Source organism: Hyperolius riggenbachi, chromosome 3 (genome assembly GCF_040937935.1).
Source record: "Hyperolius riggenbachi isolate aHypRig1 chromosome 3, aHypRig1.pri, whole genome shotgun sequence".
In the NCBI taxonomy this organism is placed as follows: Eukaryota; Metazoa; Chordata; class Amphibia; order Anura; family Hyperoliidae; genus Hyperolius; species Hyperolius riggenbachi.
Genome location: NC_090648.1, coordinates 283,003,331 through 283,028,741, shown reverse-complemented (window position 1 = coordinate 283,028,741; position 25,411 = coordinate 283,003,331). Strand labels below are relative to the sequence as shown.

Genomic DNA, 25,411 nt, shown 5'->3' with positions numbered 1-25,411 from the left:
GCGGAAGCGCTGTTGCAGTTAGAGGACAGCGATCCGGATATGCCATCGCTGGAGGACTCCAGTGACAGTGATGCACCTGGCAACCTGTCGTCCGACAGTGAGAGTGACAGCGACTCCATCCCCAGCGACACGGAGGTCAGTGACGCATGAGTTTGGTGCCCAGTCAATACCACTCGGGCCCAGCCACGCCCCCCCCCCCGTTTCCCTTTTACTGGGGAACCCGGCCTGAAGGTTGCTTGTAAACACTGCCCCCTGGCCTACCTGCAGCTGTTCTTCAGTGACGCTGTCATTGAAAAAATCGTGGTGGAGACGAACCGCTACGCCGCGCAAGAAATTGCTACTTCACGAAGGCCCCTTTCCAGGACCAGGATGTGGAAGCCAATTACCAAGGAGGATTTGTGGCGGTTCCTTGGACTGATTAATCTGCAGGGGGTGGTGGGGAAACCCCTGCAGAAATGGTACTGGTCGACCAACAAGGTCATCGCCACCCCCTTCTTGGGCACGGTCATGTCAGAGTACCGCTTTGGACTCATTATGAAATTTCTACATTTCGCAGACAACACTGCCTTCGATGAGTCCACCCACCCTGCGCCAAAGCTAAAGAAGATATGGGAGGTTCATCAGCTGGTCATGGAAAACTTCCGCAACACCTATGTACCCCAGAGGGACATAAGTGTGGATGAAAGCTTGATGGCCTTTCAAGGGCAGACTGTCCTGGATCCAATATATCGCATCCAAGAGAGCCCGGTTTGGAGTAAAGTCCTACACTTTATGCGAGTCTGCCACCGGATACATCTGGAACAGCGTACTGTACACCGGGAAAGGGACACAGTTCAACCCTGCATTCAGCAATTACGGGCTGGCGACTTCATCCGTGCTGTCCTTGGTGGAGCCACTTTTGAATAAGGGGTATTGTTTGAAGACGGACAATTTTTATAGTTCACCTGAACTGTTTGAGTTTCTCATCAGGAACAAAACCGATGCCTACGGCACCGTTCGTCCTAACCGGCGAGAAATGCCTACTGCCTTCGCCAAGCAAAAGCTGAAATCTGGAGACATTGTGGCTTGGCAGAAGGGAAAAATGTTGGCACTCCGCTGGCGTGACAAGAGGGACGTGTGTGTGCTCAGCACTGTCCACGATGCATCCTCTGTCACCACCAGAACGCGAGGAGGGAAAGTCCTGGACAAGCCGCAAGTCATCCTGGACTACAACCATACAATGGGTGGGGTGGACCGAGCTGACCAGGCGATGACATACTACCCCGCAGTGCGGAAACAGCAGAAAAAGTACTATAAAAAAATGTTTTGTCATCTGCTGGAACAGGCATTGTGGAATGCATTCATCTTGCATAAGCAATGCAGTGAAAGGCCAGTATCACATGCTGACTTCATATGGAAACTGTGTGAAACCATATGCCTGAAGTACCAGACTTCATCATCAGATGTGCGAGTTGGGCGCCGTGCATCATATTTGGTAAATCCTGAGCGCCTCACTGGCCGCCACTTTTCTGAATACATCCCACCCACTCCAAAAAAAGCGACACCAACAAGAATGTGTGTTGTTTGCTGCAGCAAGACGGATAGCAAGGGTAAGAAAGTCCGCAAAGAAACCCGTTTTTACTGCCCGGACTGTGATGTCGGCCTGTGTTCCGTTCCATGTTTTAAGATTTACCACACACGGGAGGTGTACTAGGGATATACTGTACTAATTATTGTATATACTGTACTGATTATTGTATATATATAATCTGCTGCTTATTTGTACAGTTTTGCTATTATTTCAGTTTATTGATAAATTTATTTTTTTCAGCAAATTTGTGTTCCACTCTTTTATTTATATGTAAAATGTCTACCATGCCTTTATTCTGACATGTTTTGGTGAGTTATAACTTTTGAATCGGAGGCCCTAAAATTCTTGAAAACAATGTACCGCTTTTGACTCCTAATTCCAGACAGAAATGAACCGCCAGGAGGGTTAAAGCAGAGCCGCGATGAAAAACTAACTATAACAAGTAACTTGTATATATATCTTATCTAAAGTTTAGATAGTTTACACAGCAAATCTAGCTGCAAACAGCTTTAATAGAATATGATTGTTTCTCCCTGTGATACAATGACAGCAGCCATGTTGTTTGTAAACGTTACAGAGGCAGGCTTATCTGCATCTTGAGCAAAAAAAACCTAATCCCCCCTCCTCCTCCCTGCCTCTGAAATCTCTGGCTAGTAATACCTCCCCCTCTTCCTGCCCAGACTGAGCTCCCATGAGCCCTTGCTACTGTCTGAAAGTGCCTTGGCTCTCTGAAAACCTGTGGGCGTGGCTTGTTTAGTTTATAGGGAATTATGAGTATTAAACCAAAAACAAAAAAAGTATTTGGCTTGAGGAATGCCATATAAACAATAGGAAAGGAACACAATTATGCAATTAGTAAAAGTTCATCTCGGATCCACTTTAAGGTTCCGTACATCCACACATGCACCTTAATGCACGACCAACAGCCATGGGCGTCTGCAGAAAATTTTGGGGGGGATCGGAGTCATGTGGCGCGCGTAGTGCTGAAAAATGGGTGTGGCCATGAACCACGATGTGGGTGTGGTCACAGGTGGAGCCAAATTTACATGAACTTAGCAATAGTGGGACATTAGACTAGGGTTATGGTAGGGATTAGATTGCGAGTGCCTCCTGCACAGGTGCCCCCCAGTTTAGGTAGTGACAGGGAAACTTAAGCCATTCCCCCTGTGTGGCATTAAGCCACACCCCAGATTTTTCAGGAGGGTGTCAGTGGGTTGGAGAGGGTGACAATGGGCAGGAGGGGGGTGCCAGTAGGTAGGAGGAGGGTGCCAGTGTGTGGGGAGGGCAGTAGAAAGGCAGAGAGAGAGATACTGCAGAGACACAGCTGAGAGGGAGAGTGACAGCTGAGAGGCAGAGAGAGAGACAGCAAAGGGAGAGAGAGCAGAAAGGCAGAGAGGGACAGCAGGGGGGGGGGCAGAGAGAGAGAGCAAGAGAGAGAAAGAGACAGCAGAAAGGCAAAAAGAGAGCCAGCAAAGACAGAGAGAGCAGAAAAGCAGAGAGAGAGAGAGAGAGAGAGAGAGAGTGAGCAGAAAGGCAGAGAGAGAGAGAGACAGCAGAAAGGCAGAGAGATACAGCAGAAAAGCAGAGAGAGAGAGACAGCAGAAAGGCAGAGAGAGAGAGAGCGAGCGAGCAGAAAGAGAGAGACAGCAGAAAGACAGAGAGAGACAGCAGAAAGGCAGATAGAGACAGCAGAAAGGCAGAGAGACAGCAGAAAGGCAGAGAAAGACAGCAGGGAGGCAGAGAGAGACAGCAGGGAGGCAGAGAGAGACAGCAGGGAGGCAGAGAGAGAGAGAGGGCACAAAAAGGGAGAGACAGCAGAAAGGCAGAGAGAGAGACAGCATGACGCAGAGAGACAGCAGAAAATCAGAGAGAGCGCGCAGAAAGGCAGAGAGAGAGACAGCAGAAAGGCAGAGAGAGAGAGAGACAGCAGAGAGAGTTGAGAGGCAGAGAGAGACAGCAGTAAGGCAGAGAGAGACAGCAGAAAGAGACAGCAGAAAGGCAGAGAGAGTATAGTTGCCCCCAGTATAGTTAGTATAGTTGCCCCCAGTGTAGTTGCCCCAGTATTAGTAGTTGCCCCCAGTATAACTGGTATAGTCACCCCCAGTATAGTTGCCTCCGTATTAGTATAGTTGCCCCCAGTGTAGGTAGTATAGTTGCCCCCAGTGTAGGTAGTATAGTCGCCCCCAGTATAGCATAGTAGCCCCCAGTATGGGGGAAGCTTGTAAGGAGGGACAGTGGCAGGGAGGGGGGCAAGACCCCCTCCCCCCACCTCGGTTCCCTCCTTCTAGTGCTTCCCCTCTCCAAATTAGCAGCGGCAAACAAAATCGAGCATCAGCAGGCGGAGAGGAACTGCCCACCTTCTTCCTGCATTCCAGGCGATGGCGGGCAGCGTCATCCTCACGTGACAATGGTCTCCGACTTCTCCAACGATCACTGTGCTTCCACTAATCAGGAAGCACAGAGTGGAGAAGGCGGTGACCAGTGTCGCGTGACGATGGAGCTGCGTACCATCGCCTGGAACGCAGGAAAAAGGTTAGTAATTCCTCTCCGCCCGCTTCTGTTTGCCGCTGCTAATTTGGAGGGGGGAAGTGCCAGAAGGAGGAGCCCCAGGTGAGGGAAGTGGGGGTCTGGCCCTCCTCCCAGCCGCTGTCCCTCCTTTTGTGTTGCTTCCACCTCCTGCAGGTTTGGGTGGCTAGGGGGGCAGCAGCTGGCCAGGGGGGGGGGGGGGGTGCATGCCCCATTTTGCCCAATGTGCGGATGCCCATGCCAAAAGCCCAACTTGTTGTTTGCACAACATTGTTTGTCTCGACGGTGCCCAAATTGCTGACTGATTGCTGCTATAGCCGTAATTCCCATTGGGGCCCATGGCGGCGCTTGGTTTGCCCAAATTTACAGCACCGGTTTTGCCTGACTAAGGTTAAATTGGTCAGTTATTTGCCAAACAAAATTGAAGCTGTGCACAAGGATTTGCGGTAGGCAAATCGCATGCACTCTGAAAATTGAATCTGAGTACATGCAGATAAAAATGTAATTTATTCTATAAAATACCATGGATGATGATAGTGCTATATACATCATTAATTTAATTATAACTTTAAAAAAGGCTATAATTTCTGCCTAGCTACTGGACAATGCCACCCTTTCTCCGGCTCTGGAGAATGGAGATACACTACCAGAAACGACTACGCAGTGCGCACTGGCTGCCTTGTAAGACAGCATGGCCAATTGTATGCAGAAATACATTTCCCATCATGCTCGGCTCCTCTTCTGATTGAACGTGTCACGGCAAGAGGAAGCCAATCGCTGCAGCTGCTGACGGTCCCCCTGTACCCGCCCAGAGTGTTAGTGCTTCGGAATCGGCGCCATCTTGTCTCGGAGAAATAAACTGCTGCTGTTGTGTTGAAGGCGCCGTAAAGTGGCAAGATGTTGTACCTGGAGGACTACCTGGAGAGTGAGTGGGGTGCAGGAGCGATGTGTGGGCTCCGGGGGGCAGTGCGGGAGGGGGCTGTGGGGCTCAGACGTGGCCGAAGTGGCGCCGCCTAATAACCGCCCTCTATGTCTCTCCCTCCCCTCCTGTCTCCGCAGTGATCGAGCAACTTCCCATGGATCTGCGCGACAGGTTTACGGAAATGCGGGAGATGGACCTGCAGGTGCAGAGTACGTGACTGGCGCCTATTGTGACCACTGCACTCCAGCCGCCTACCGAATGTAGCCGGCGCTGCCTATTCGGTCACCTCATAGCGAGGAACACTGAAAGGAAACGTGTGCAGCCCCGCCATTCTGCTGCTTATGTTGTCTCCGGCACCGACAGCAGGGGGCGGCGGTGCGCTCTTTCCTTAACAACAACATCTCACGTATAAACAGTGGCTACTATATCAGTAGTGACCTCGTATGAACTTTATCAAATGAGCATGATGAACCATGTAATATGGGTCCCTTTTAATTAACATTGTCAGCAGCTCAAAAGGGACAAAAATAATAGTCCTCACAGGGTGCTGGATAGATAGAGATTAATTTATGTTTTACTGGATGAGGGGCTCATATTTGCATGGCATTAATTAGATATTCTAATACCTATATAACCAATATATCTATTGGTTAATTATTTAGCATCAGTGTCTGACTGGGAGGTGGAAAAACTGAGGAAATACACCTGCTGCTCAAGTAGCAGAAACCCTGTGTTATCTAATAGAAACCTGCAGCAAGTTTTCACTATGAGCAGCAACACATGATTACTGCTGCTTGGCCTGCAAGTGGATTTCTTCAGCTTTTCCAGCTCCCAGTCCGACACTGTTTAGCATTATCTGAATCTGTTCCCTAATTATACTTCCTGCAAAAAAAATAATTAAAAAAAAAAAACTGTTGAGGTGCTCATACACAGACATTCACCAGCAGACAATCTAATCTGCGGAAGATTGTTGTCTCAACGTGCTGCCTGATCATAACTTCAATCACAAATCGACATTACTGATCAGATAGGATGTTTTTTTTTCTCCTTGATCAGGTAGTGGTATCTATGGGTTAGGTGGGTCTAGAGCACAGGTGTCGAATTGGAGGGCCAGATCCAGCGTACATTTGAATACGGCGCTGGTAGACTTGGGCGCAGGATCCAGCTGTTAAATGGCTGGTCCTGCTTCTGCACAAGTCCGGGGCGTTTTAATTACTATTCCCCCTCCAGGCCGACATGGATAGTGGGGGAATGAAATAATTCGGCTTCCAGCGATTGCTGGAGGCCGAATTATTGTGTTTTTTAAACAACTTCGGCTCCGTCTTCTGACGGAGCCGACCTTCCTCACTGAGCGCCGCTATAGACTGATTCCTATTACAGTCTATGGCGGCGCTGGCTGCGCCCAAAGCTAGCAGCGCTGAAAAGCACTGCTCCGCAGATCCATGCCAATGTTTAGGATGGGCTGAGAAAGAGAGGAATGTGTTCTACCTGATGGCCCACACCTCTGATTCAGACCATCAATTAATTTGAGCTGTGTCAAAAATGTGTGAGGACCTCGGCCCTCGAAGGACCGCTTTGACATCCCTGGTCTAGAGCCAGTGATGTATCTCACACCACGGTAAGGCTCCTTTCAGACAGACAGCTGAACTGAATGTTTAGCTGCCTGTCTTCCTCCTGCCAGTGCAATTTGGGTAAAATTAAAATGCAGCCGAATTGCGTTTGCAACACCACGTGTTTCAAGCATTGACACGCATTGGTGGTAATAGAGGGCAGAGAACTGCAGCCATGCTCATATCTCACTCCATAGGGGGCGCCGGTACCATTAGAGCCTGACCGGTGCAGGAGAGTTGCTGACAGGCGATTACTTCACCGCTTAACAGCTGCACATGTGATAGGGCTCTAACGCTGTTCTCTCCAGGGCTCCTTGCAGAGTATTAGCACAGCGAGGCGTTCTTAAAGTGTACCAGAGACCTCATTAACTAAAGATTTGATACTTACCCAGGGCTTCCTCCCACCTCATAAACACGTCTGAGTCCCATGCCGTACTCCCGCGGTCTGCTGTTCAGCTGCGATCAACCCTGGTAACTGGCCCAGTCAGGTCCAGTTTGGGTCTTCTGTGCATGCATGGACCATCTCCCCATGCGCAGTAGACCCGGACTGACGCAACTGAGCCAGTTACCTGGGCTGATCGCGGCTGAAAGGCAGATCGGGGAGGTCAGCATGGGACTCAGACGTGTTTATGGGGCGGGAGGAAGCCCTTGGTAAGTATCAAATCTTTTTATTCAATGAGGTCTCTGGTTTACTTTAAGGTGGCCCCTAACGATACAATTTGCTGAACGATCGTTTATGAACGATTCTTGTATGAACGATCAGAAATGATAGTTTGGGACCACTAATGGACCAAACTCTTGTAACCAATCTGATTTGCGAAAATGAAATCGTCCTGAAAATTCAATCAATTTCATTAATCTGATCGGATTAGTTAGGTTTTAGTCCATTAATAATCCCAAACAATCAATTCCGATCATTCATATGAAGAATCATTTGTAAATGATTGTTCTGAATTGTATGGTTAGTGGCCACCTTAACACTTACAGCACCAACCAGAGCACTCCTACCTCTGTGTTGCCATTATCTCTTGGTTCCTGAAGTGACCCAGCGTTGTACGTGAGTGTGTGCATGTGGCCAGGTCACTGTGGGCACTTGGTGATGATGGGAGCACAGAGGAAGAGCAGAGTGTGCTGGCGGAAGAGGTGAATGTCTGATCGCTTCACTGCACTACTACTCTGCACGAGGCCCTGGGGAGAGCAGCATTGGCAGTAGGGACATCTGATCAGAGAGGGATCTATCTTTTGGGCTCATTGGGAGAAACAAATCTGCAATGTACACATTAAGTTGCCCGAGGCCTCGTTCACTTTTCAGAGCGTAGATGGCTGTGCGATCAGAACACATACACCATCTGCACTGTCATGCGTTGCTGATCCCATTCACTACACTTTGCTGAAAAATGCGTGCAGCAGTGCGCATGTAGTCTGAACATCAGACAGTGCACTGTATGCACTTCTGATGTTCTTGCGTGTTGCACATTATACGCATTGCAAACATAATGTGAACTCCAGTGAAAATAATGTAATTAAAAAAAGTGCTTCATTTTTTACAATAATTATGTATAAATGATTGTCATTGTTTGCCCATTATAAAATCTTTCCTCTCCCTGATTTACATTCTGACATTTATCACGTGACATTTTTTACTGCTGGCAGGTGATGCCAGTGGAATGAGATGCTGTTTGCTTTTTTGGCAATTGGAAACAGCTGTTAATTCCCACAATGCAGCAAGGCTCCCACAGTGTGATGTCAGAACCATGATCCTGATATCACAATGTGGGAGGGATTTCACCACAATATCACATAGAGAGCCCCCTGAAGTTTGTGAATAGGAAAAAATTTCTCATGTGAAAGGGGGTATCAGCTACTGATTGGGATGAAGTTCAGTTCTTGATTACAGTTTCTCATTAATCTCTCATTCACATTGCATTACACAATAACACAAGACTTTAGTGCATATGCACTTGGGGAGATTTGCAGTGTTTCCCCAAATGTGAATTCCTATGGGGAATCGCAGTATGTTGCTTCCGAATTTAAGTGCAAGAAAATTAAGCTTGATGCCCTCAGTATTTTTTCGGGAGAAAGCATCTAAATCCCCCATAGGCTTACATGGCAGAACTAGAGTTATGTGGATGCTTACTCATATCAGTACAAGTGGCGGCCTCCATCTTGGAGATGGATGCTGGCACAACTGGAAATGGGGCCTTAAAGAGTACCCAAGCCGAAGCTCGGGTACACCAATTCAGATACTTGCCAAAAGAGATGGAAGCCTAAATCCTATTGAGGCTTCCCTCTCTCTTCTAATGTCCCCCGTCGCTGAGCGAGGCCCCCCGAAAGATTAGCGACAATGCATTATCACTAATCACAACGGGGCTGTGCAGCTCCTATTCCTGATTCCAAGTGCTCGCAATGGACTACTGAGCCTGCATGCGCAATAGCACGGAGACACTGCATGCATAGTCTGAATTAAGCCTTATATATGGAGCATAAAAGAATGCATCACTAAGGCACTCCTGTTTTGGAAGCATAAAACCCCTTTTTTCACTGGAGGCTTAAGCAGCCCATACACTCAGCCGATTTTCTGGCCGACCGATCGATCGCGGTCGATCGATCGATCGATCGATCGCAAATCGGTTGGCCAATCGACCGATCGACGGCCGATTTCGATCGATTTCGATGGATTTCCATCGAACTAGCAGGGTGGAAAATTTAGGTCGATCTGATGAGATTGCTTATCAGTTTGCATTGGCCTTAATGGAAATCTGATGGCAAAAAAATGCCATCAGATCGAATTTCAACAGATTTCAAACTGAAATCTATTGGAATTCTATCCTGGTAAAAAATGTTCTAAAAACGCATCAGATAGATCATCAGATGCATTTCTTATCTATCTTCTGCCAATCTGACGAGTGTATGGGCACCTTTAAGGCAGTGAATTCACCGCCTGTCAGCTTCTCACGTGCACCGCTGGGCGCTCTATAGCGCTCAGCATGGGTGTTTGAAATGTTGCCTCCACATGGTGTTATGTCTGAGGGTGGTGGTTTTCGTCCCCAGATATGACATGTCAGTGTTTTGCTGCCAGGTAACACATGTACACACACTACCATTCGGCTCCATGTACTTGCAACCAGAAGGCCAAATTGCCCTACAAGCTTCCAGTTTAATCTCCTGTTGAGAAGTAGCCCAAGTGATTTAGAATATCTAACCTGAATCTATTAATTGATATAGAACAAAAGTTTGCAAATCTTTCCTGGTTCATGACTGACCATGGTAAGGACTTCTTTTCTCTACCAGGACAGGACTATCTTGATACTGATGTTTTCTTTGGTTCTTGGCCAAGGGCCGCTAAAGACCGCCTCTTCCGAGAATCTAATGCGTGTATGGCAAGCCATGATGCATCGGCGGAAGATACTGCCTGAGGATCATTTCTGCCAAATGTTGCCCATCATCACCATTGTTCTCCCTCCTTACCCTGCCATTCTGTCATACATTGCTCATAGTTCTTCCTGCCCTCCTCCATTGCAGCAGAACAGGCTAACAATGTTTCTGTACAGCATCAGGCCCCAAACTGTTTGAGGGATTGATTCCTGATCTCTGCCAGTTGACAGTGATTGCATGTGAGTACCTAACTTTAGAATGGCTGGTGGTACAAACTGAGAGGAATGCATGCAGTTCCAGTGCATTGGTGGATACTATGAATATCTCAGATCAGGCCCCACCTCAGGAGCAATGCAGTAGACAGAATTAGAAAGTGGATGTATAACAGGTTGGCCATGTTGCACTCATATCTCTGTCATCAGAACCGGACCAGGTACTTTGGGCAGCTACTACATAGGAAATAATGGCTGACTACGGTTGTTTGGGCGCTGGGGTTATTGTTAGGAATTAGGAGGATGTGATTCGTTTTAGGCACTTGAAAGGGGGTTTGGTGAAAAGCATTAGGTGGTGGGGTTAGTTTTATGCACTAGTAGGGGAGGGCTCAAGTGGGTATGGGTAAGTAGACAGTAAAATATCAGTAATGTAAGGGCCGGTTCACACAGGCACTAAACGACAGATCATTTGCTGTTGCTTGCGTAGACCCATCATTTCAGGCAAACCTGGATGTGATATGCCGTTTCCAGAATCGCTAAGCACCATAACTTCTTGTACCTCTGCTTGGGTTAAATGATGCACATCAGGAAGCAATGCCGGAAGCCACCAAAGGCCCTCTGATGCTTTTCTGCATGCTTGCAAAAAGCATTTGATTGAGAAGCTAGGCAGCTGGTTCAGGTGCCCGTCTGAAATGGCCCTAAATTACTAATAGTTTTTTTTACTAGCGGCCCCACTTCAGCGCGGCTGCAACATTTTCTCAATTAGAACACACTTCAAGATTCATGGACTGGTCTTTCAAGTGGCTATGCAGTGTAAGGAATGAGAAAACCTGCCATATTTACTACCTTTTACCTAATGCTAGTTACCCGGCTGTCCTGCCAACCCTTCTGACTATACCCCAGAAGCATGGTAAAAATACTAATGTCAGAAACACCTGATCTGTTGCATGCTTGTTCAGGTTCCATGGCTAAAAGTATTAGAGGAAAAGGATCAGAAGGGCTGCCAGGCAACTGGTATTGCTTAAAAGGAAATAAGTATGGCAGCCTCCGTATACCTCTCACGTCAGTTGCCCTTTAAATTGCAGAAACATTTATACAGCGTTGATCCATGATTAGAAAATTTTCAGCAAGAGTGGAGTAAAAGTTGGTAGACACTAGCAACTTAATGGACAACTGAAGTGAGAAGTATATGAAGACTACCATATTTATAAACAAACAGTACCAATTGCCTGGAAGTACTGCTGATCTGTTTGGCTGCAGTAGTGTCTGAATAGCACCGGAAACAAGAATGCAGCCGATCTTATCACATCTGACAGTATCAGAAGCACCTGATCTGCTGCATGCTTGTTCAGGGTCTATGGGTAAAAGTATTAGAGGCAGGCAACTGGTATTGCTTAAAAGGAAATAAATATGGCAGCCTCCATATCCCTTTCATTTCAGTTGTTTTTTAAGGCCTCTTTCAGATGTGCAGCTGAAGGCAGTTAATTCACTGCCTGTTGGCTGCTCTTGGGCAGTGCTATCGCTGGTTACCGGCGGTTGACACGTAGCCCCGCATAGTCACATCTGGCTGACGTGACATGTCTTGGTTCTCTGCCACGAAGTAGCACCACCGTGTGTCAAGCACTAACGCTCTTGGTGTTACAACTGCTGCCATTTGGCTGCATTTAAATTGCACCCGAATGGCACTCGTGCGTGGCCTCCAGTCTGAAAGAGGCCTGGGGTACTTTTACAGTGCATCAGTTGCTCTCGGTTATAACTGAAAAGACAACTGATTTTCAAAGTAATGTCCATGATTTCCTATGGCTCAGTTCGCACTATGCACATTTTAACTGAAAGCTTTTTACAATGCATTGCTGTGGAAAGTTAAAACGTATCAGATTTTCAGGGTATAGTGTAAAGGAGGCAGGGGACACAATTGACTGTTTTCGTGCGCATTTTCTGCACGGAAAAACTCCTGTTAATCGGCTGGATCACACTTAATGCATTTTTCTCGACCTGACAAAAACTGACCTCTTGCAGGATAATTCTGCACATTTTTTGTTTTCTCTATCAATTACATTAGCTGCTGTGAAAAAAACACAATTTTTTGCATCCAAGCACTCATGGGGTGCAGAAAACTGAAAGACAAGTATGTCCCCTGCCTAACTGATACAATCGGTTTTAATTGTTATAGGTGCCTTTTCAAAGTGTGTTCAGGATCATACACATGCCCAACAAGTGCACTACATGCACACGACTGCACGCACGACCTGACAAACCACACGACATGATGACCTCCACCACCTTTATGTCCACACGTCTAGACGGACAAAAGACCAACTTATTTACATAATGTGCACGATGGACTACGCATTCAAAACTAGTACAAGTCGTTTAAATGACTTGTACACACAGACCAACTGCACAATATAAGACATCTGTAGGCCAATATAGAGCTGATAGTTGGATCGGGCACAATGCATGTGATCAGTCGCTCATTAGTCGTTTGCACACCTAAATACGCCTGATTATCATCCAACACACTTAAAGAGAACCCAAGGCGGATTTTTTAAATTTTAATAGTACACAGAGGCATGTTCTGTGCACAATGACATGCCTCTGTGTACTGCTGCTGCTGCCAGTCCCCCACCCTGGGCTCTGCCGTTTCCCCTGAAAAATACCGACAGGCTAGCGACAATCTGCTTGTCACTAGCCTTCTGTTTACCTGCAGCCTGTCAACCATTGTCCTCGGCATTGCCTCCCCCATTACATGGCTCCCCTGCCACTTCCTGCCTCCGCTAGCTTCCAATTTGAAGGAAGCTAGCTAGCTTTGGATTGAAGGAAGAAGGAGGACACAGCAGAAAGACACAGAGGCATGTCATTGTGCACAGAACATGCCTCTGTGTCCTATTAAGATTTAAAAAATCCGCCTCGGGTTCTCTTTAAGTCAGATGATAATCAGGCAGTTTAGTTGGACCTGTGTATGTAGCTTAAATTTTCATCAGCAGTCAGGCATGCTGAAAAGCCATGCCCAATTGTGATTGTCATGTTTTACTGCAGGTACTGGTAGGTTCCATTAGTTCACCTTCATAAAGCAGAACACATGGCTCAGCACATAATTAAGCAGTTTGTAGAGGAAAATGCAGCCCCAACCCTACCCCTTCCTGCTGAAGCTGCAGGCGTTTAACAGCAGCCAGTGTAAACTTGGCCCTGTTCATTCTGGTGTTTGATTCAGCACAGGCTTTGAGTGACATCAATGCTGAGGATTTCTGCTCAAACTAATAGCAGTAGAGCTGTTAAAGACAATTCTTCACATAACCCGATGACAAAGCTAAGTCGGGGCTGGTGCACACCTAGAAGCACTAAGGTACTCGCAAATGCTCATCGTTTTTAGAAGTGATTTTGCCAAGCGATACTAGGCATGCGCCTAGCGATTTTCTAGTTATGCCTACCAATTTTTGGAGTGTTAGGTGTAGCGATTTTACTTTTTTTGTACAGTAGAGCTGCAAGTGTACAGCTTTTGTATTAAAAAAAAAAAAAAAAAAAAAAAAGCTTGAAAATCGCTCTATTCTAGGTTTTTTTTTTTTGTTTTTTTTTACAGCTGAGTCCAACTGCCAAAAAAGCAAGCACCATCTCCTTCCACTGACATCACCTGCCAGCAGTAAAAATGTCACCATGTGGTAAATGTCAGAATGTAAATCGGGGATAAGAAACATTTTACAATGGGCAAACACTAACTAAATCATTTATACATAATTATTAGCACTTTTTTTATTACATTACATGATTTTCACTTCTCTTTAACTTTGAGGCTGAATCGCATCAGAAATGCTACAGGACTGGCGTTTACATTTGGGAAAAAAATCACATCGCTCTGTTGTGATCCATCCCATACAAATTCAGAAAAGCTCAGAAGTGCTCTAGGTGTGCACCAGTTCTCACCATGCTTCTCATTGAATTTCTTAAAAGCAATGTGCTTTTAACACAACACACACACTATGGTTTCTTCCATCTTGTTATAGTAAACTCTCCTGGACAGTCGTATGCTTTTGATAAACAGTATTTGTATCTTGATCAATATTTATTTATGCTCATTATGCAGATGCTATGGACCAATTAGAACAGAGAGTTGGAGAGTTTTTTTCCAATGCAAAGAAGAACAAGCCTGAATGGAGGGAAGAACAAATGACTGCAATTAAAAAAGTAAGATGCTGTGAAAGACCTAAGCTACGTACACACATGCGACAACGATCGTTCGTTATCAACGACGAACAAACTTTTAATTGATGAAAGAACGACCTAAGTAAAGTTAGTTTTAAAAGGTGTGTAACGATCAGATCGTTAGAATGAACGTTACATCATGTAAAAGTAACTATTGCGCCTGCGCATAAAAATGAAAAGTTCCATGGAGAAATAGTGAAATGCGCATGTCAAGCCTAGTACGAACGATCGTTTCCAACTATGTACTACTACTATAACATGCTAAATGCGTTATTTTGGTGGTATTCATGGATTTGCTTCTAATGCTGCCATTTGTTTAAAAGTTCAGTCCAGAATTCTTTGGATACATAATTATTACTATTTTTTTCCCCGAATGTTAGCAGCCACATTTTAAAGTGGACCTGAACTCTTGCACAGGACAAAAGGAAAACCTAGAGCAATGCACCCTATAAATATTTAGAGAGTTTAGCCCGTTTAATTCCCCTTCATTTGTGTTTAATCACAATTTGTAATTTGATCTCTTTCCCGTGTCACATGACATGACATGATAACCTCATTTGAAAGCACTGGATGTTAAAAATATGTCTGCTTCCATGAATCAGTAAGTAGAAACAGTGCAGATTTATTTCAGGATGTGTATATGCTGTAACAAAGAAGGTTATTATACTGCTGTGTATCTTTTAGAGCAGAGAGGAGGTTCTGAGTTCAGGTCTGCTTTAAACCAATGTGTATGAAAAAAAATGAGATCTTGGCCACTAAAAAAAGTCAGTGCATTCTGGTTCCATAAAGTATTCTGGTACATTTCTTAACCACTTGAGGACCTAGGGCTTTCTACCCCTTAAGGACCGGCCACTTTTTTTCCATTCAGACCACTGCAGTTTTCACGGTTTATTGCTCGCTCATACAACCTACCACCTAAATGATTTTTGGCTCCTTTTCTTGTCACTAATAAAGCTTTCTTTTGGTGCTATTTGATTGTTCCTGCGATTTTTACTTTGTATTATATTCATCAAAAAAGACACGAATTTTGGCAAAAAAATGATTTTTTTAACTTTCTGTGCTGACATCTTTCAAATAAAGTAAAATTTCTGTATACATGCAGCGCGAAAAATGTGGACAAACATGTTTTTGATAAAAAAAACCCATTCAGTGTATATTTATTGGTTTGGGTAAAAGTTATAGCGTTTACAAACTATGGTGCAAAAAGTGAATTTTCCCATTTTCAAGCATCTATAACTGTTCTGACCAACTGACATGTTTTATGAGGGGCTAGAATTCCAGGATAGTATAAATACCCCCCAAATGACCCCATTTTGGAAAGAAGACATCCCAAAGTATTCACTGAGAGGCATAGTGAGTTCATAGAAGCTATTAATTTTTGTCACAAGTAAGCGGAAAATGACACTTTGTGACAAAAAAAAAAAGTTTCCATTTCTTCTAACTTGCGACAAAAAAAAAATGAAATCTGCCACGGACTCACCATGCCCCTCTCTGAATACCTTGAAGTGTCTACTTTCCAAAATGGGGTCATTTGTGGGGTGTGTTTACTGTCCTCGCATTTTGGGGGGTGCTAATTTGTAAGCACCCCTGTAAAGCCTAAAGGTGCTCATTGTACATTGGGCCCCTTAGCGCAGTTAGGCTGCAAAAAAGTGCCACACATGTGGTATTGCCGTACTCAGGAGAAGTAGTATGTTGTGTTTTGGGGTGTATTTTTACACATACCCATGCTGGGTGGGAGAAATACCTCTGTAAATGACAATCTTTTTTGATTTTTTTTTACACACAATTGTCCATTTACAGAGTTATTTCTCCCACCCAGCATGGGTATGTGTAAAAATACACCCCAAAACACATTGTACTACTTCTCCCGAGTACGGCGATACCACATGTGTGGCACTTTTTTGCACCCTAACTGCGCTAAGGGGCCCAAAGTCCAATGAGTACCTTTAGGATTTCACAGGTCATTTTGAGAAATTTAGTTTCAAGACTACTCCTCACGGTTTAGGGCCCCTAAAATGCCAGGACAGTATAGGAACCCCACAAATGACCCCATTTTAGAAAGAAGACATCCCAAGGTATTCCGTTAGTAGTACGGTGAGTTCATAGAAGATTTTATTTTTTGTCACAAGTTAGCGGAAAATGACACTTTGTGAAAAAAACCAATAAAAATCAATTTCCGCTAACTTGTGACAAAAAATAAAATCTTCTATGAACTCACTGTACTACTAACAGAATACCTTGGGGTGTCTTCTTTCTAAAATGGAGTCATTTGTGGGGTTCCTATACTGTCCTGGCATTTTAGGGGCCCTAAACCGTGAGGAGTAGTCTTGAAACAAAATTTCTCAAAATGACCTGTAATGTTAGCCATTAAAAGGTATTACTTTTACAAGACTTTGTTTTTTTCTACCTACATATCAAAATGACCTGTGAAATCCTAAAGGTACTCATTGGACTTTGGGCCCCTTAGCGCAGTTAGGGTGCAAAAAAGTGCCACACATGTGGTATCGCCGTACTCGGGAGAAGTAGTATGTTGTGTTTTGGGGTGTATTTTTACACATACCCATGCTGGGTGGGAGAAATAACTCTGTAAATGGACAATTGTGTGTAAAAAAATCAAAAGATTGTCATTTACAGAGGTATTTCTCCCACCCAGCATGGGTATGTGTAAAAATACACCCCAAAACACATTATACTACTCCTGAGTACGGCGATACCACATGTGTGACACTTTTTTGCAGCCTAGGTGCGCTAAGGGGCCCAACGTCCTAATCACAGGTCATTTTGAGGCATTTGTTTTCTAGACTACTCCTCACGGTTTAGGGCCCCTAAAATGCCAGGGCAGTATAGGAACCCCACAAGTGACCCCATTTTAGAAAGAAGACACCCCAAGGTATTCCGTTAGGTGTATGGCGAGTTCATAGAAGATTTTATTTTTTGTCACAAGTTAGTGAAAAATGACACTTTGTGAAAAAAAAAAAAAAAATCAATTTCCGCTAACTTTTGACAAAAAATAAAATCTTTCTATGAACTCGTCATACACCTAACAGAATACATTGGGGTGTCTTTTTTTCTAAAATGGGGTCACTTGTGGGCTTCCTATACCGCCCTGGCATTTTACGGGCCCAAAACCGTGAGTAGTCTGGAAACCAAATGTCTCAAAATGACTGTTCAGGGGTATAAGCATCTGAAAATTTTGATGACAGGTGGTCTTTGAGGGGGCGAATTTTGTGGAACCGGTCATATGCAGGGTGGCCTTTTAGATGACAGGTTGTATTGGGCCTGATCTGATGGATAGGAGTGCTAGGGGGTGACAGGAGGTGATTGATTGGTGTCTCAGGGGGTGGTTAGAGGGGAAAATAGATGCAATCAATGCACTGGGGAGGTGATCGGAAGGGGGTCTGAGGGGGATCTGAGGGTTTGGCCGAGTGATCAGGAGCCCACACGGGGCAAATTAGGGCCTGATCTGATGGGTAGGTGTGCTAGGGGGTGACAGGAGGTGTTTGATGGGTGTCTCAAGGTGTGATTAGAGGGGGGAATAGATGCAAGCAATGCACTGGCGAGGTGATCAGGGCTGGGGCATGAGGGCATTCTGAGGGTGTGGGCGAGTGATTGAGTGCCCTAGGGGCAGATAGGGGTCTAATCTGATAGGTAGCAGTGACAGGGGGTGATTGATGGGTAATTAGTGGGTGTTTAGGGTAGAGAACAGATATAAACACTGCACTTGGGAGGTGATCTGACGTCGGATCTGCGGGCGAACTATTGGTGTGGGTGGGTGATCAGATTGCCAGCAAGGGGCAGGTTAGGGGCTGATTGATGAGTGGCAGTGACGGGGTGATTAATGGGTGGCAGTGACAGGGGGTGATTGATGGGTGATCAGTGGTTTATTACAGGGAAGCACAGATGTAAATATTGCACTGGCGAATTGATAAGGGGGGGTCTGAGGGCAATCTGAGCGTGTAGGCGGGTGATTGGGTGCCCGCAAGGGGCAGATTAGGGTCTGATCTGATGGGTAACAGTGACAGGTGGTGATAGGGGGTGATTGATGGGTGATTGATGGGTAATCAGTGGGTGTTTAGAGGAGAGAATAGATGTAAACACTGCGCTTGGGTGCTGATCTGATGTCGGATCTGCGGGCGATCTATTGGTGTGGGTGGGTGATCAGATTGCCCGCAAGGGGCAGGTTAGGGGCTGATTGATGGGTGGCAGTGACAGGGGGTGATTGATGGGTGGCAGTGACAGGGGGTGATTGATGGGTGATTGACAGGTGATCAGTGGGTTATTACAGGGAAGGACAGATGTAAATAATGCCCTGGCGAATTGATAAGGGGGGGGGGGTCTGAGGGCAATCTGAGCGTGTAGGCGGGTGATTGGGTGCCCGCAAGGGGCAGATTAGGGTCTGATCTGATGGGTAACAGTGACAGGTGGTGATAGGGGGTGATTGATGGGTGATTGATGGGTAATTAGTGGGTGTTTAGAGGAGAGAATAGATGTAAACACTGCGCTTGGGTGCTGATCTGATGTCGGATCTGCGGGCGATCTATCGGTGTGGGTGGGTGATCAGATTGCCCGCAAGGGGCAGGTTAGAGGCTGATTGATGGGTGGCAGTGACAGGGGGTGATTGATGGGTGATTGACAGGTGATCAGGGGGGATAGATGCATACAGTACACGGGGGGGGGGGTCTGGGGAGAATCTGAGGGGTGGGGGGGTGATCAGGAGGGGGCAGGGGGGGGGAGGAAATTGCGTTGACAGATAGTGACAGGGAGTGATTGATAGGTGATTAGGGGGGTGATTGGGTGCAAACCGGGGTCTGGGGGGTGGGCAGGGGGGGGGGTCTGAGGGGTGCTGTGGGCGATCTGGGGCAGGGGGGGGGAGAAATCAGTGTGCTTGGGTGCGACATAGGGTGGCTGCAGCCTGCCCTGGTGGTCCCTCGGACACTGGGACCACCAGGGCAGGAGGCAGCCTGTATAATACACTTTGTAAACATTACAAAGTGTATTATACACTTTGTATGCGGCGATCGTCGGGTCAACATCCCGCCGGCGCTTCCGTATGGCCGGCGGGATGTTGCGGAGGATCGCGTCACGGATGACGCGATCGCTCCGCCCATGCCCCTACAAGGACCGCCGCCATTTGTCTATACGGCGGTCCTTGCGGGGTGCACTTCCCGGCCGCCATTTGTCTATACGGCGGTCGGGAAGTGGTTAAAGTGACACTGAAACAAAAAAAAAAAAGTATGATATAATGAATAAAGTCTCTCATAATTTTTCAGCGCTTTGCTGATCACCGGCGATCAGCACAGCGCTGCTACTAATGTATCCCTATGGATACATTCACACAGCAGCGTTTGCGATTTCGATCAATTACAAATGTGCTGCATGCAGCGTTTCGGGGGCGATTGCGCTGTGATTTTAGTTCTATTGAACGGGAATCACAAGCGCAAATTGCGCTGAATTGCAAGATTTTTCCCGCAAATCGCATAGCTGATCGCGGGCAAGCGGCCGAGTGTGAACCGGCCCTTATAGCTTTTCTTTATAACATTGCATCATTCTCTAATATTTGCTGTTTTTACAAACTACATTTTAAACAATGAAGCCGTGCCTAGCTAATGATCCGTTGAACTTCTCTGCAATAAAACCTTATCTGAAGTTGTCTTTCACGGTTTCTTTGATGTAAGTGCTTCAGAATATAGAATTGTAGTGAACTCCGAGAAGCGCTTTTGCATAGATAATTTAAGTTTCTTTTTTAATGTAGGTCAATAGGAGCGTTTTTAATAAAGCTCTGAGAGCCAAAAAGCACTCAGAAAATCGCTTACTTTGTTTGAGCCCTTAACTCTTTATGTACTGGAAACACTATAAGACCCATATATTTGCTACTAATCTTCTATTTCTTAGCTGTACTATACATACAATTCATTATATCATAAGTTTATTTTCACTTCAGATTCCCTTTAAAGCATACATGTCACACTTTGGCCCGTGGGCCAAATCTAGCCCTCAGAGTCATAAAACTTGGCCCCCAAGAGGTTTCCTCACTTTTGCATTATGTTTGGCCCACTCTAGACCATCAGGGAAGCTATATTGGAGGTGAAGCCCTAGAATACCAGGGAAGCCATATGGAGGAGGTAGGTGGAAAGCACTAGGGAACACTAGGTGGAATACTAGGGAACAGTATAGGGGAGGGTGGGGGCCACTAGCCACCAGGGAAATAAATAGAGGTTGGAGGTGGACATTAGATACCAGGGAACTCCATAAGGGAGAGAGGGTGGCCAGTAGACCTTGAGGTTGGCCCGCAACTTTGTCTCAGTGTTCAATTCCGGCCCACTTTGAATATGAGTTTGACACCCCTGCTTTAAAGGAAACCAGAGACGGCGATGGCTAAAGATTTGATACTTACCCGGGGCTTCCTCCAGCCCCATAAGCACGTGCGAGTCCCTCGCTGTCCTCCCGCAGTCTGTCGTTCAGCCCTGGTAACTGGCTCAGACGTGTCGGTCGGGGTTTTCTGCGGCTGCGCAGACCTTGGGAGGACAGCGAGGGACTCGGACTCTCTTTTGGGGCTGGAGGACACCCCAGGTAATTATCAACTCTTTAGCTATCGCCGTCTCTGGTACACTTTAGTGGTCATGGGTAATGTGAAAATATGCACATGTGAAGAAAGGAAATGCTATGGTTGGTTATTTTCTAACTGTATCTGGATGTATTCACTGCAGGATTATTTTAAAGCCTTAGAAGATGCCGATGAAAAAGTACAGCTAGCAAATCAAATTTATGATCTGGTAAGCACAATGACTTTTTCTGCTTGTCTTTATGGATTCACAAAACGCATTGTGAACTCTTCCTCCTATTTGTGCACCACAACCTTTAATGTGAGCAGCATTGTTGTGAAAGTGGAACTTCAGGCAAAAATACTGTTTTACCTTCAAAGGTCAATGTTGTCTACATTATAAAAGCAACAATGCCTTGTGATTTTGTAAAAACAGAATTCAGGATGAAAGTACGTTTATTGTCAAGCGCTGCTTAACATTTTGGCACTTTAGAAATACAAGGTATAAAGGTATAATAATAAGTGCTTGTTGGCGTTGTTTGCCTTGTGAATGCTGTTGTGTAAGTTTGTCACTCTCTATGCTACAGTTTTGTGAAAATTATTCAACCCCCACTGAAGTTGAGTGTTTTGGCCAGTTTGACATTGATTTTGATCATTTCGGTCATCTTGTTTACAATTAGCTGCAAGACACTTGTGTCAAGCTATGCTTCACGTTTAAAAGCGATTATAACTGGAAAAGGATGTTGTAGTAAGAATGAATGTCACTTGGGGGTTGAATAAAACTGATAATGATGTGAGCACAGAAAAGCCATTCGTGGTTATTTCATTATAAATGTTGTTATATTTGTCTGACTTACAAGTGCCTCTTTAATTTAATTGTAAACAAGATGACTGAAATGATCAACATCAATGTCAAACTGGCCAAAACACTCAATTTCAGTGGGGGTTGAATAATTTTGAACACAACTGTATGTATGTAAGTAGAGTTCATACCTGTTGACACCATTATATAATTGCACTGACTTATGGGAGACTCACTCCTACAGTGTTCTTGAAGAAGTGAAATTGCATTTTGTCAAGTTTGGGCCCGTGCACACGAAAAAGCGTTAGCATTTATATGTTAATGTGGGAAAAACTTTTTTATATATTGTTTATTTGTTATTTGTTTTACACATATTGCACACTATGCCATTAGATACTTACATAACTTGTATGCTGAAAATTTTTTCAATAAAAACTATTGTGAAAGAAAAGCGTTAGCATAATCGCAAACCCCCAGTGCTTTTTGAAATTTCCTATACTTAACATTCAGGCTGAATCGCCTCAGAAAAGCGCAGAAATGCTGCTGAACCTGCATTTGCGTTTGGGAGAAAATCACATCGCTCTGGTCTGATCCGTCCCATTCAAATACATTAGCCAAATGCTTTTCAAAGCACTAGCATTTTCAAAAACACGCAGAAGCGCTCTCGGTGTGCACCAGCGATTTGAGTTACTTATGATGTCTTAATACAGGCTGATCTAGCGTAAGTTGTGAGCCTAGCATTGTCTTTTATTTCACAGAAATTCATACATCAGTTTCTCATATGCAAGTGATTCTTTATAGGTAGATCGACATCTGAGAAAACTGGACCAGGAACTGGCAAAATTCAAGATGGAGTTAGAGGCCGATAATGCAGGCATTACTGAAATATTGGAAAGAAGTAAGTGGTAAATAAAAAGCCAGCATTTCTGCTGCTATTTTAAAAACTGAAATAAGAGTAAGGGGAGGTTCACACTTGTATGGATGTAGAACGGAAACGGTAAGCGATGCGTACCGTCTCTTATGCATCCGCATGCAACAATTTCCCCCCTTCCGTTCTGCATCTGCATCTTGCTGCACGTCTGCAGCATCGATCACGTCGACCGTATGCATCACCACTTACCTGTCCTGCAGCTGCCACTGATTGGTCCCTTCAACAGCCTGGAGACCAACAGATGCAGTGGCTCTCCATAGGCTACAGCAAGCCAAATCTCCCTAGCAACAGGGAGAATTTTCATTGGTCCAAGATAAGCCAATGAGAATTCTCCCTGTTGCTGAGAATTTCCCTTGGTCTTTGGCAGCCCAATGGATATCCCCCGGTCACCAGGCTGTTTTGAAGGGGCTTTAGGATGCACAAGTATGGCATCACAGTGGCGATGGGATGCGGCAACTAGCTTAGTGAGAACAGTGTCCGCTCTCATAGGCTTTCATTGTACACATTTTCCCGTCCGATAAAAAGGTGCCATGTTAGGACTCTGCTTTCCGCGGCATACGGATCCATGTCTTGTAACAAGTGGAAGCGCATCCTATTTTTAACATAGGATCCGCTTTCTGCGTTTTAGCTTAAAGAGAACCTGTACTGAGTAAAAATTATTTAAAATAAACACGAGGTAACTTCAAATGAACATTACATAGTTACCTTGCCATCAGTTCCTCTCAGAAGCTCACCATTTTCTGCTGACAGTTATCCCTTCCAGTTCTGACAACATTTTGTCAGATCTGAAATATATCAGTTGCTGTCAGTAAAATATTAGTTGCTGTCAGTTATAGCTGAGAGAAAAACTGATGTACCAGGTAATGTCCATGTTTCCCTATGGCTCAAGTGGGCGATGTTACAGTTTAACAGTGTGCTGACCAGAAAGCGGTTATGGGGTAATGGCCATTTTCAAAATGGAGGACGGAGAATTCCCTTCATCACAGCTGACAAATGGGACGCAGGAGAAGAGAAAGAGATTGAGGAGTAGACTACATGGAAGGTAAGTATGACTTGTGTATGCTTATTTTTACTTTTAATTTTCAGTTCAGGTTTTCTTTAAGGTCTTACAGACATGTTTTTAAAGCAAGTGTGAACCGGCCCAAAGGGTTGATTCACACATAAAATGGTGTCCAGTCCTGTCAGTTTTGTATCAGTTGTGCATGTATATCTATGGCTGTGTTCACACACAAATCTGTACATTTCTGATCTGGTTCTGTCAGTTTTGCATGTGTATCTATGGCTGTGTTCATACATAAAGCTGTTCATTTCCAGTCCAGTTCCTTCCCAAAAGGTAAAATGTATAGAAGGCTGATGCAAAACTGACAGGACAGTATTGACTGGACCAAAAATGTGCAGATTAATGTGTGGACCAAGCCTAAAGGCCTTTTTCCTCCAGTAGCACACTCTTCATGTGTGAGGCTCAAATTACTGAAGTTAAAGGGAACCCAAGGTGAAAAGAATATGGAGGCTGGTATATTTATTTCGTTTTAAACAGTCCACGTTGCCTGGCTGCCTCTAATACCAATAGCCGTAGACCCTAAACAAGCATTGCAGATCAGATGTGTCTGACTGAAATCTGACTGGATTACGGTAGCTGTATGCGTGTTTCAAGTGTGTGATTCAGATACTACTGCAGGCAACAGGCATTGTATAGAAGGAAATAAATATGGCAGCCACCATATCCCTCGCACCTCAGGTTCCTTTTAAAAGACAAGATTACTCGTCAGGCTAAGAAATAAGATTGGGGGGCACTATGTTCAGGTTTCCTTTCTAATATTCCTTTTAAAATGCTAATTTTTACTCAGGTAATGTACGGCTTGCACTGCATTTTACTGCCTGGACATGCAGAAAGAGCCCATATTTGCCCACACGTCTGTTGCTGTCCTCTGCTGAAAAATCTAACTAGTATGACATTCAGCGGGCAGCCTTACCATTTATTCAACTAATGGTACAAATTTGTATCCGAGTGGCAGCACTCTGCGCACCAAAACGCAGCACATCCGCACAATACTGATACGGTACTGCTCCGGTATAGGCCTCGATTCATAGAGCACAGTGCGGTAAATGTAAAGTGCTCGGTAAATCACTGTATTCAGTATTTTAGACACAAGTGTGTGGTAGAAATTCTGTAATTTACTGGCTTCAATAGACAGAACTCCATGCAGGGATAGCATTACAATGGTAAATTGCTTCCTGACATCCCTTTAGATGCACATGTTTTGCTATACTGTTTGTTATATTGCCTCTGCTCACTCTGAATCAGTCTATTAGTCTTTCTTAACATTTTATTTAAGATGAACTTCCAGGAGACTTTATACATGCCCTGCTTAGATGGTTTCCCTACTAGATACGCTGCATCTTCAAACAGGAACGGAAGAGGTTAAACTGCCGAAGGGAGGCAGGGAAAATTTTGTTTGTTCTGATCTCTCTGCTCACTGCCTGGGGGTAGAAAGGCGAAGACACGCCAGAAAAGGCTTTGGATCCTATCAAAATGCATCGTTACGACTTGCAGAAGACAGGGGCTGTTTCTATTGGCTTCTGCTCCTGTCAGTCATAGCTTATCCCTCTCTGCTTGTCTGAGTCACGCTGGTTTCCCACAGACTCACACAGTCTCCACTCTCATTTCGCCACACCAGAGATGTCGGTAAAATGTCAGGCTTTTACGGCATGATCTATTCTT

The 25,411-nt window shown here is 45.1% G+C and overlaps 2 protein-coding genes across 3 annotated transcripts in view; one reads left to right on the top strand and one right to left on the bottom strand.

Annotated features, from left to right (window-relative positions):
- TSPAN12 (tetraspanin 12) overlaps nt 1-5,367 on the bottom strand; it is a 310,496-nt gene extending 305,129 nt beyond the window's left edge. For both annotated transcript variants that reach the window (XM_068276411.1, XM_068276412.1), the window contains exon 1: nt 5,274-5,367. The gene's annotated coding sequence lies outside the window, so the exon portion shown is untranslated. The remainder of the gene's footprint in view (nt 1-5,273) is intronic.
- Nucleotides 4,869-25,411, top strand: part of ING3 (inhibitor of growth family member 3) — a 35,000-nt gene continuing 14,457 nt past the window's right edge. Inside the window, exons 1-5 of the mRNA XM_068276409.1 lie at nt 4,869-5,021; nt 5,156-5,227; nt 14,297-14,397; nt 21,123-21,188; nt 22,560-22,656. Of these exons, the coding sequence (XP_068132510.1) occupies nt 4,994-5,021; nt 5,156-5,227; nt 14,297-14,397; nt 21,123-21,188; nt 22,560-22,656 (364 nt within the window). The 5' untranslated portion in view covers nt 4,869-4,993. The remainder of the gene's footprint in view (nt 5,022-5,155; nt 5,228-14,296; nt 14,398-21,122; nt 21,189-22,559; nt 22,657-25,411) is intronic.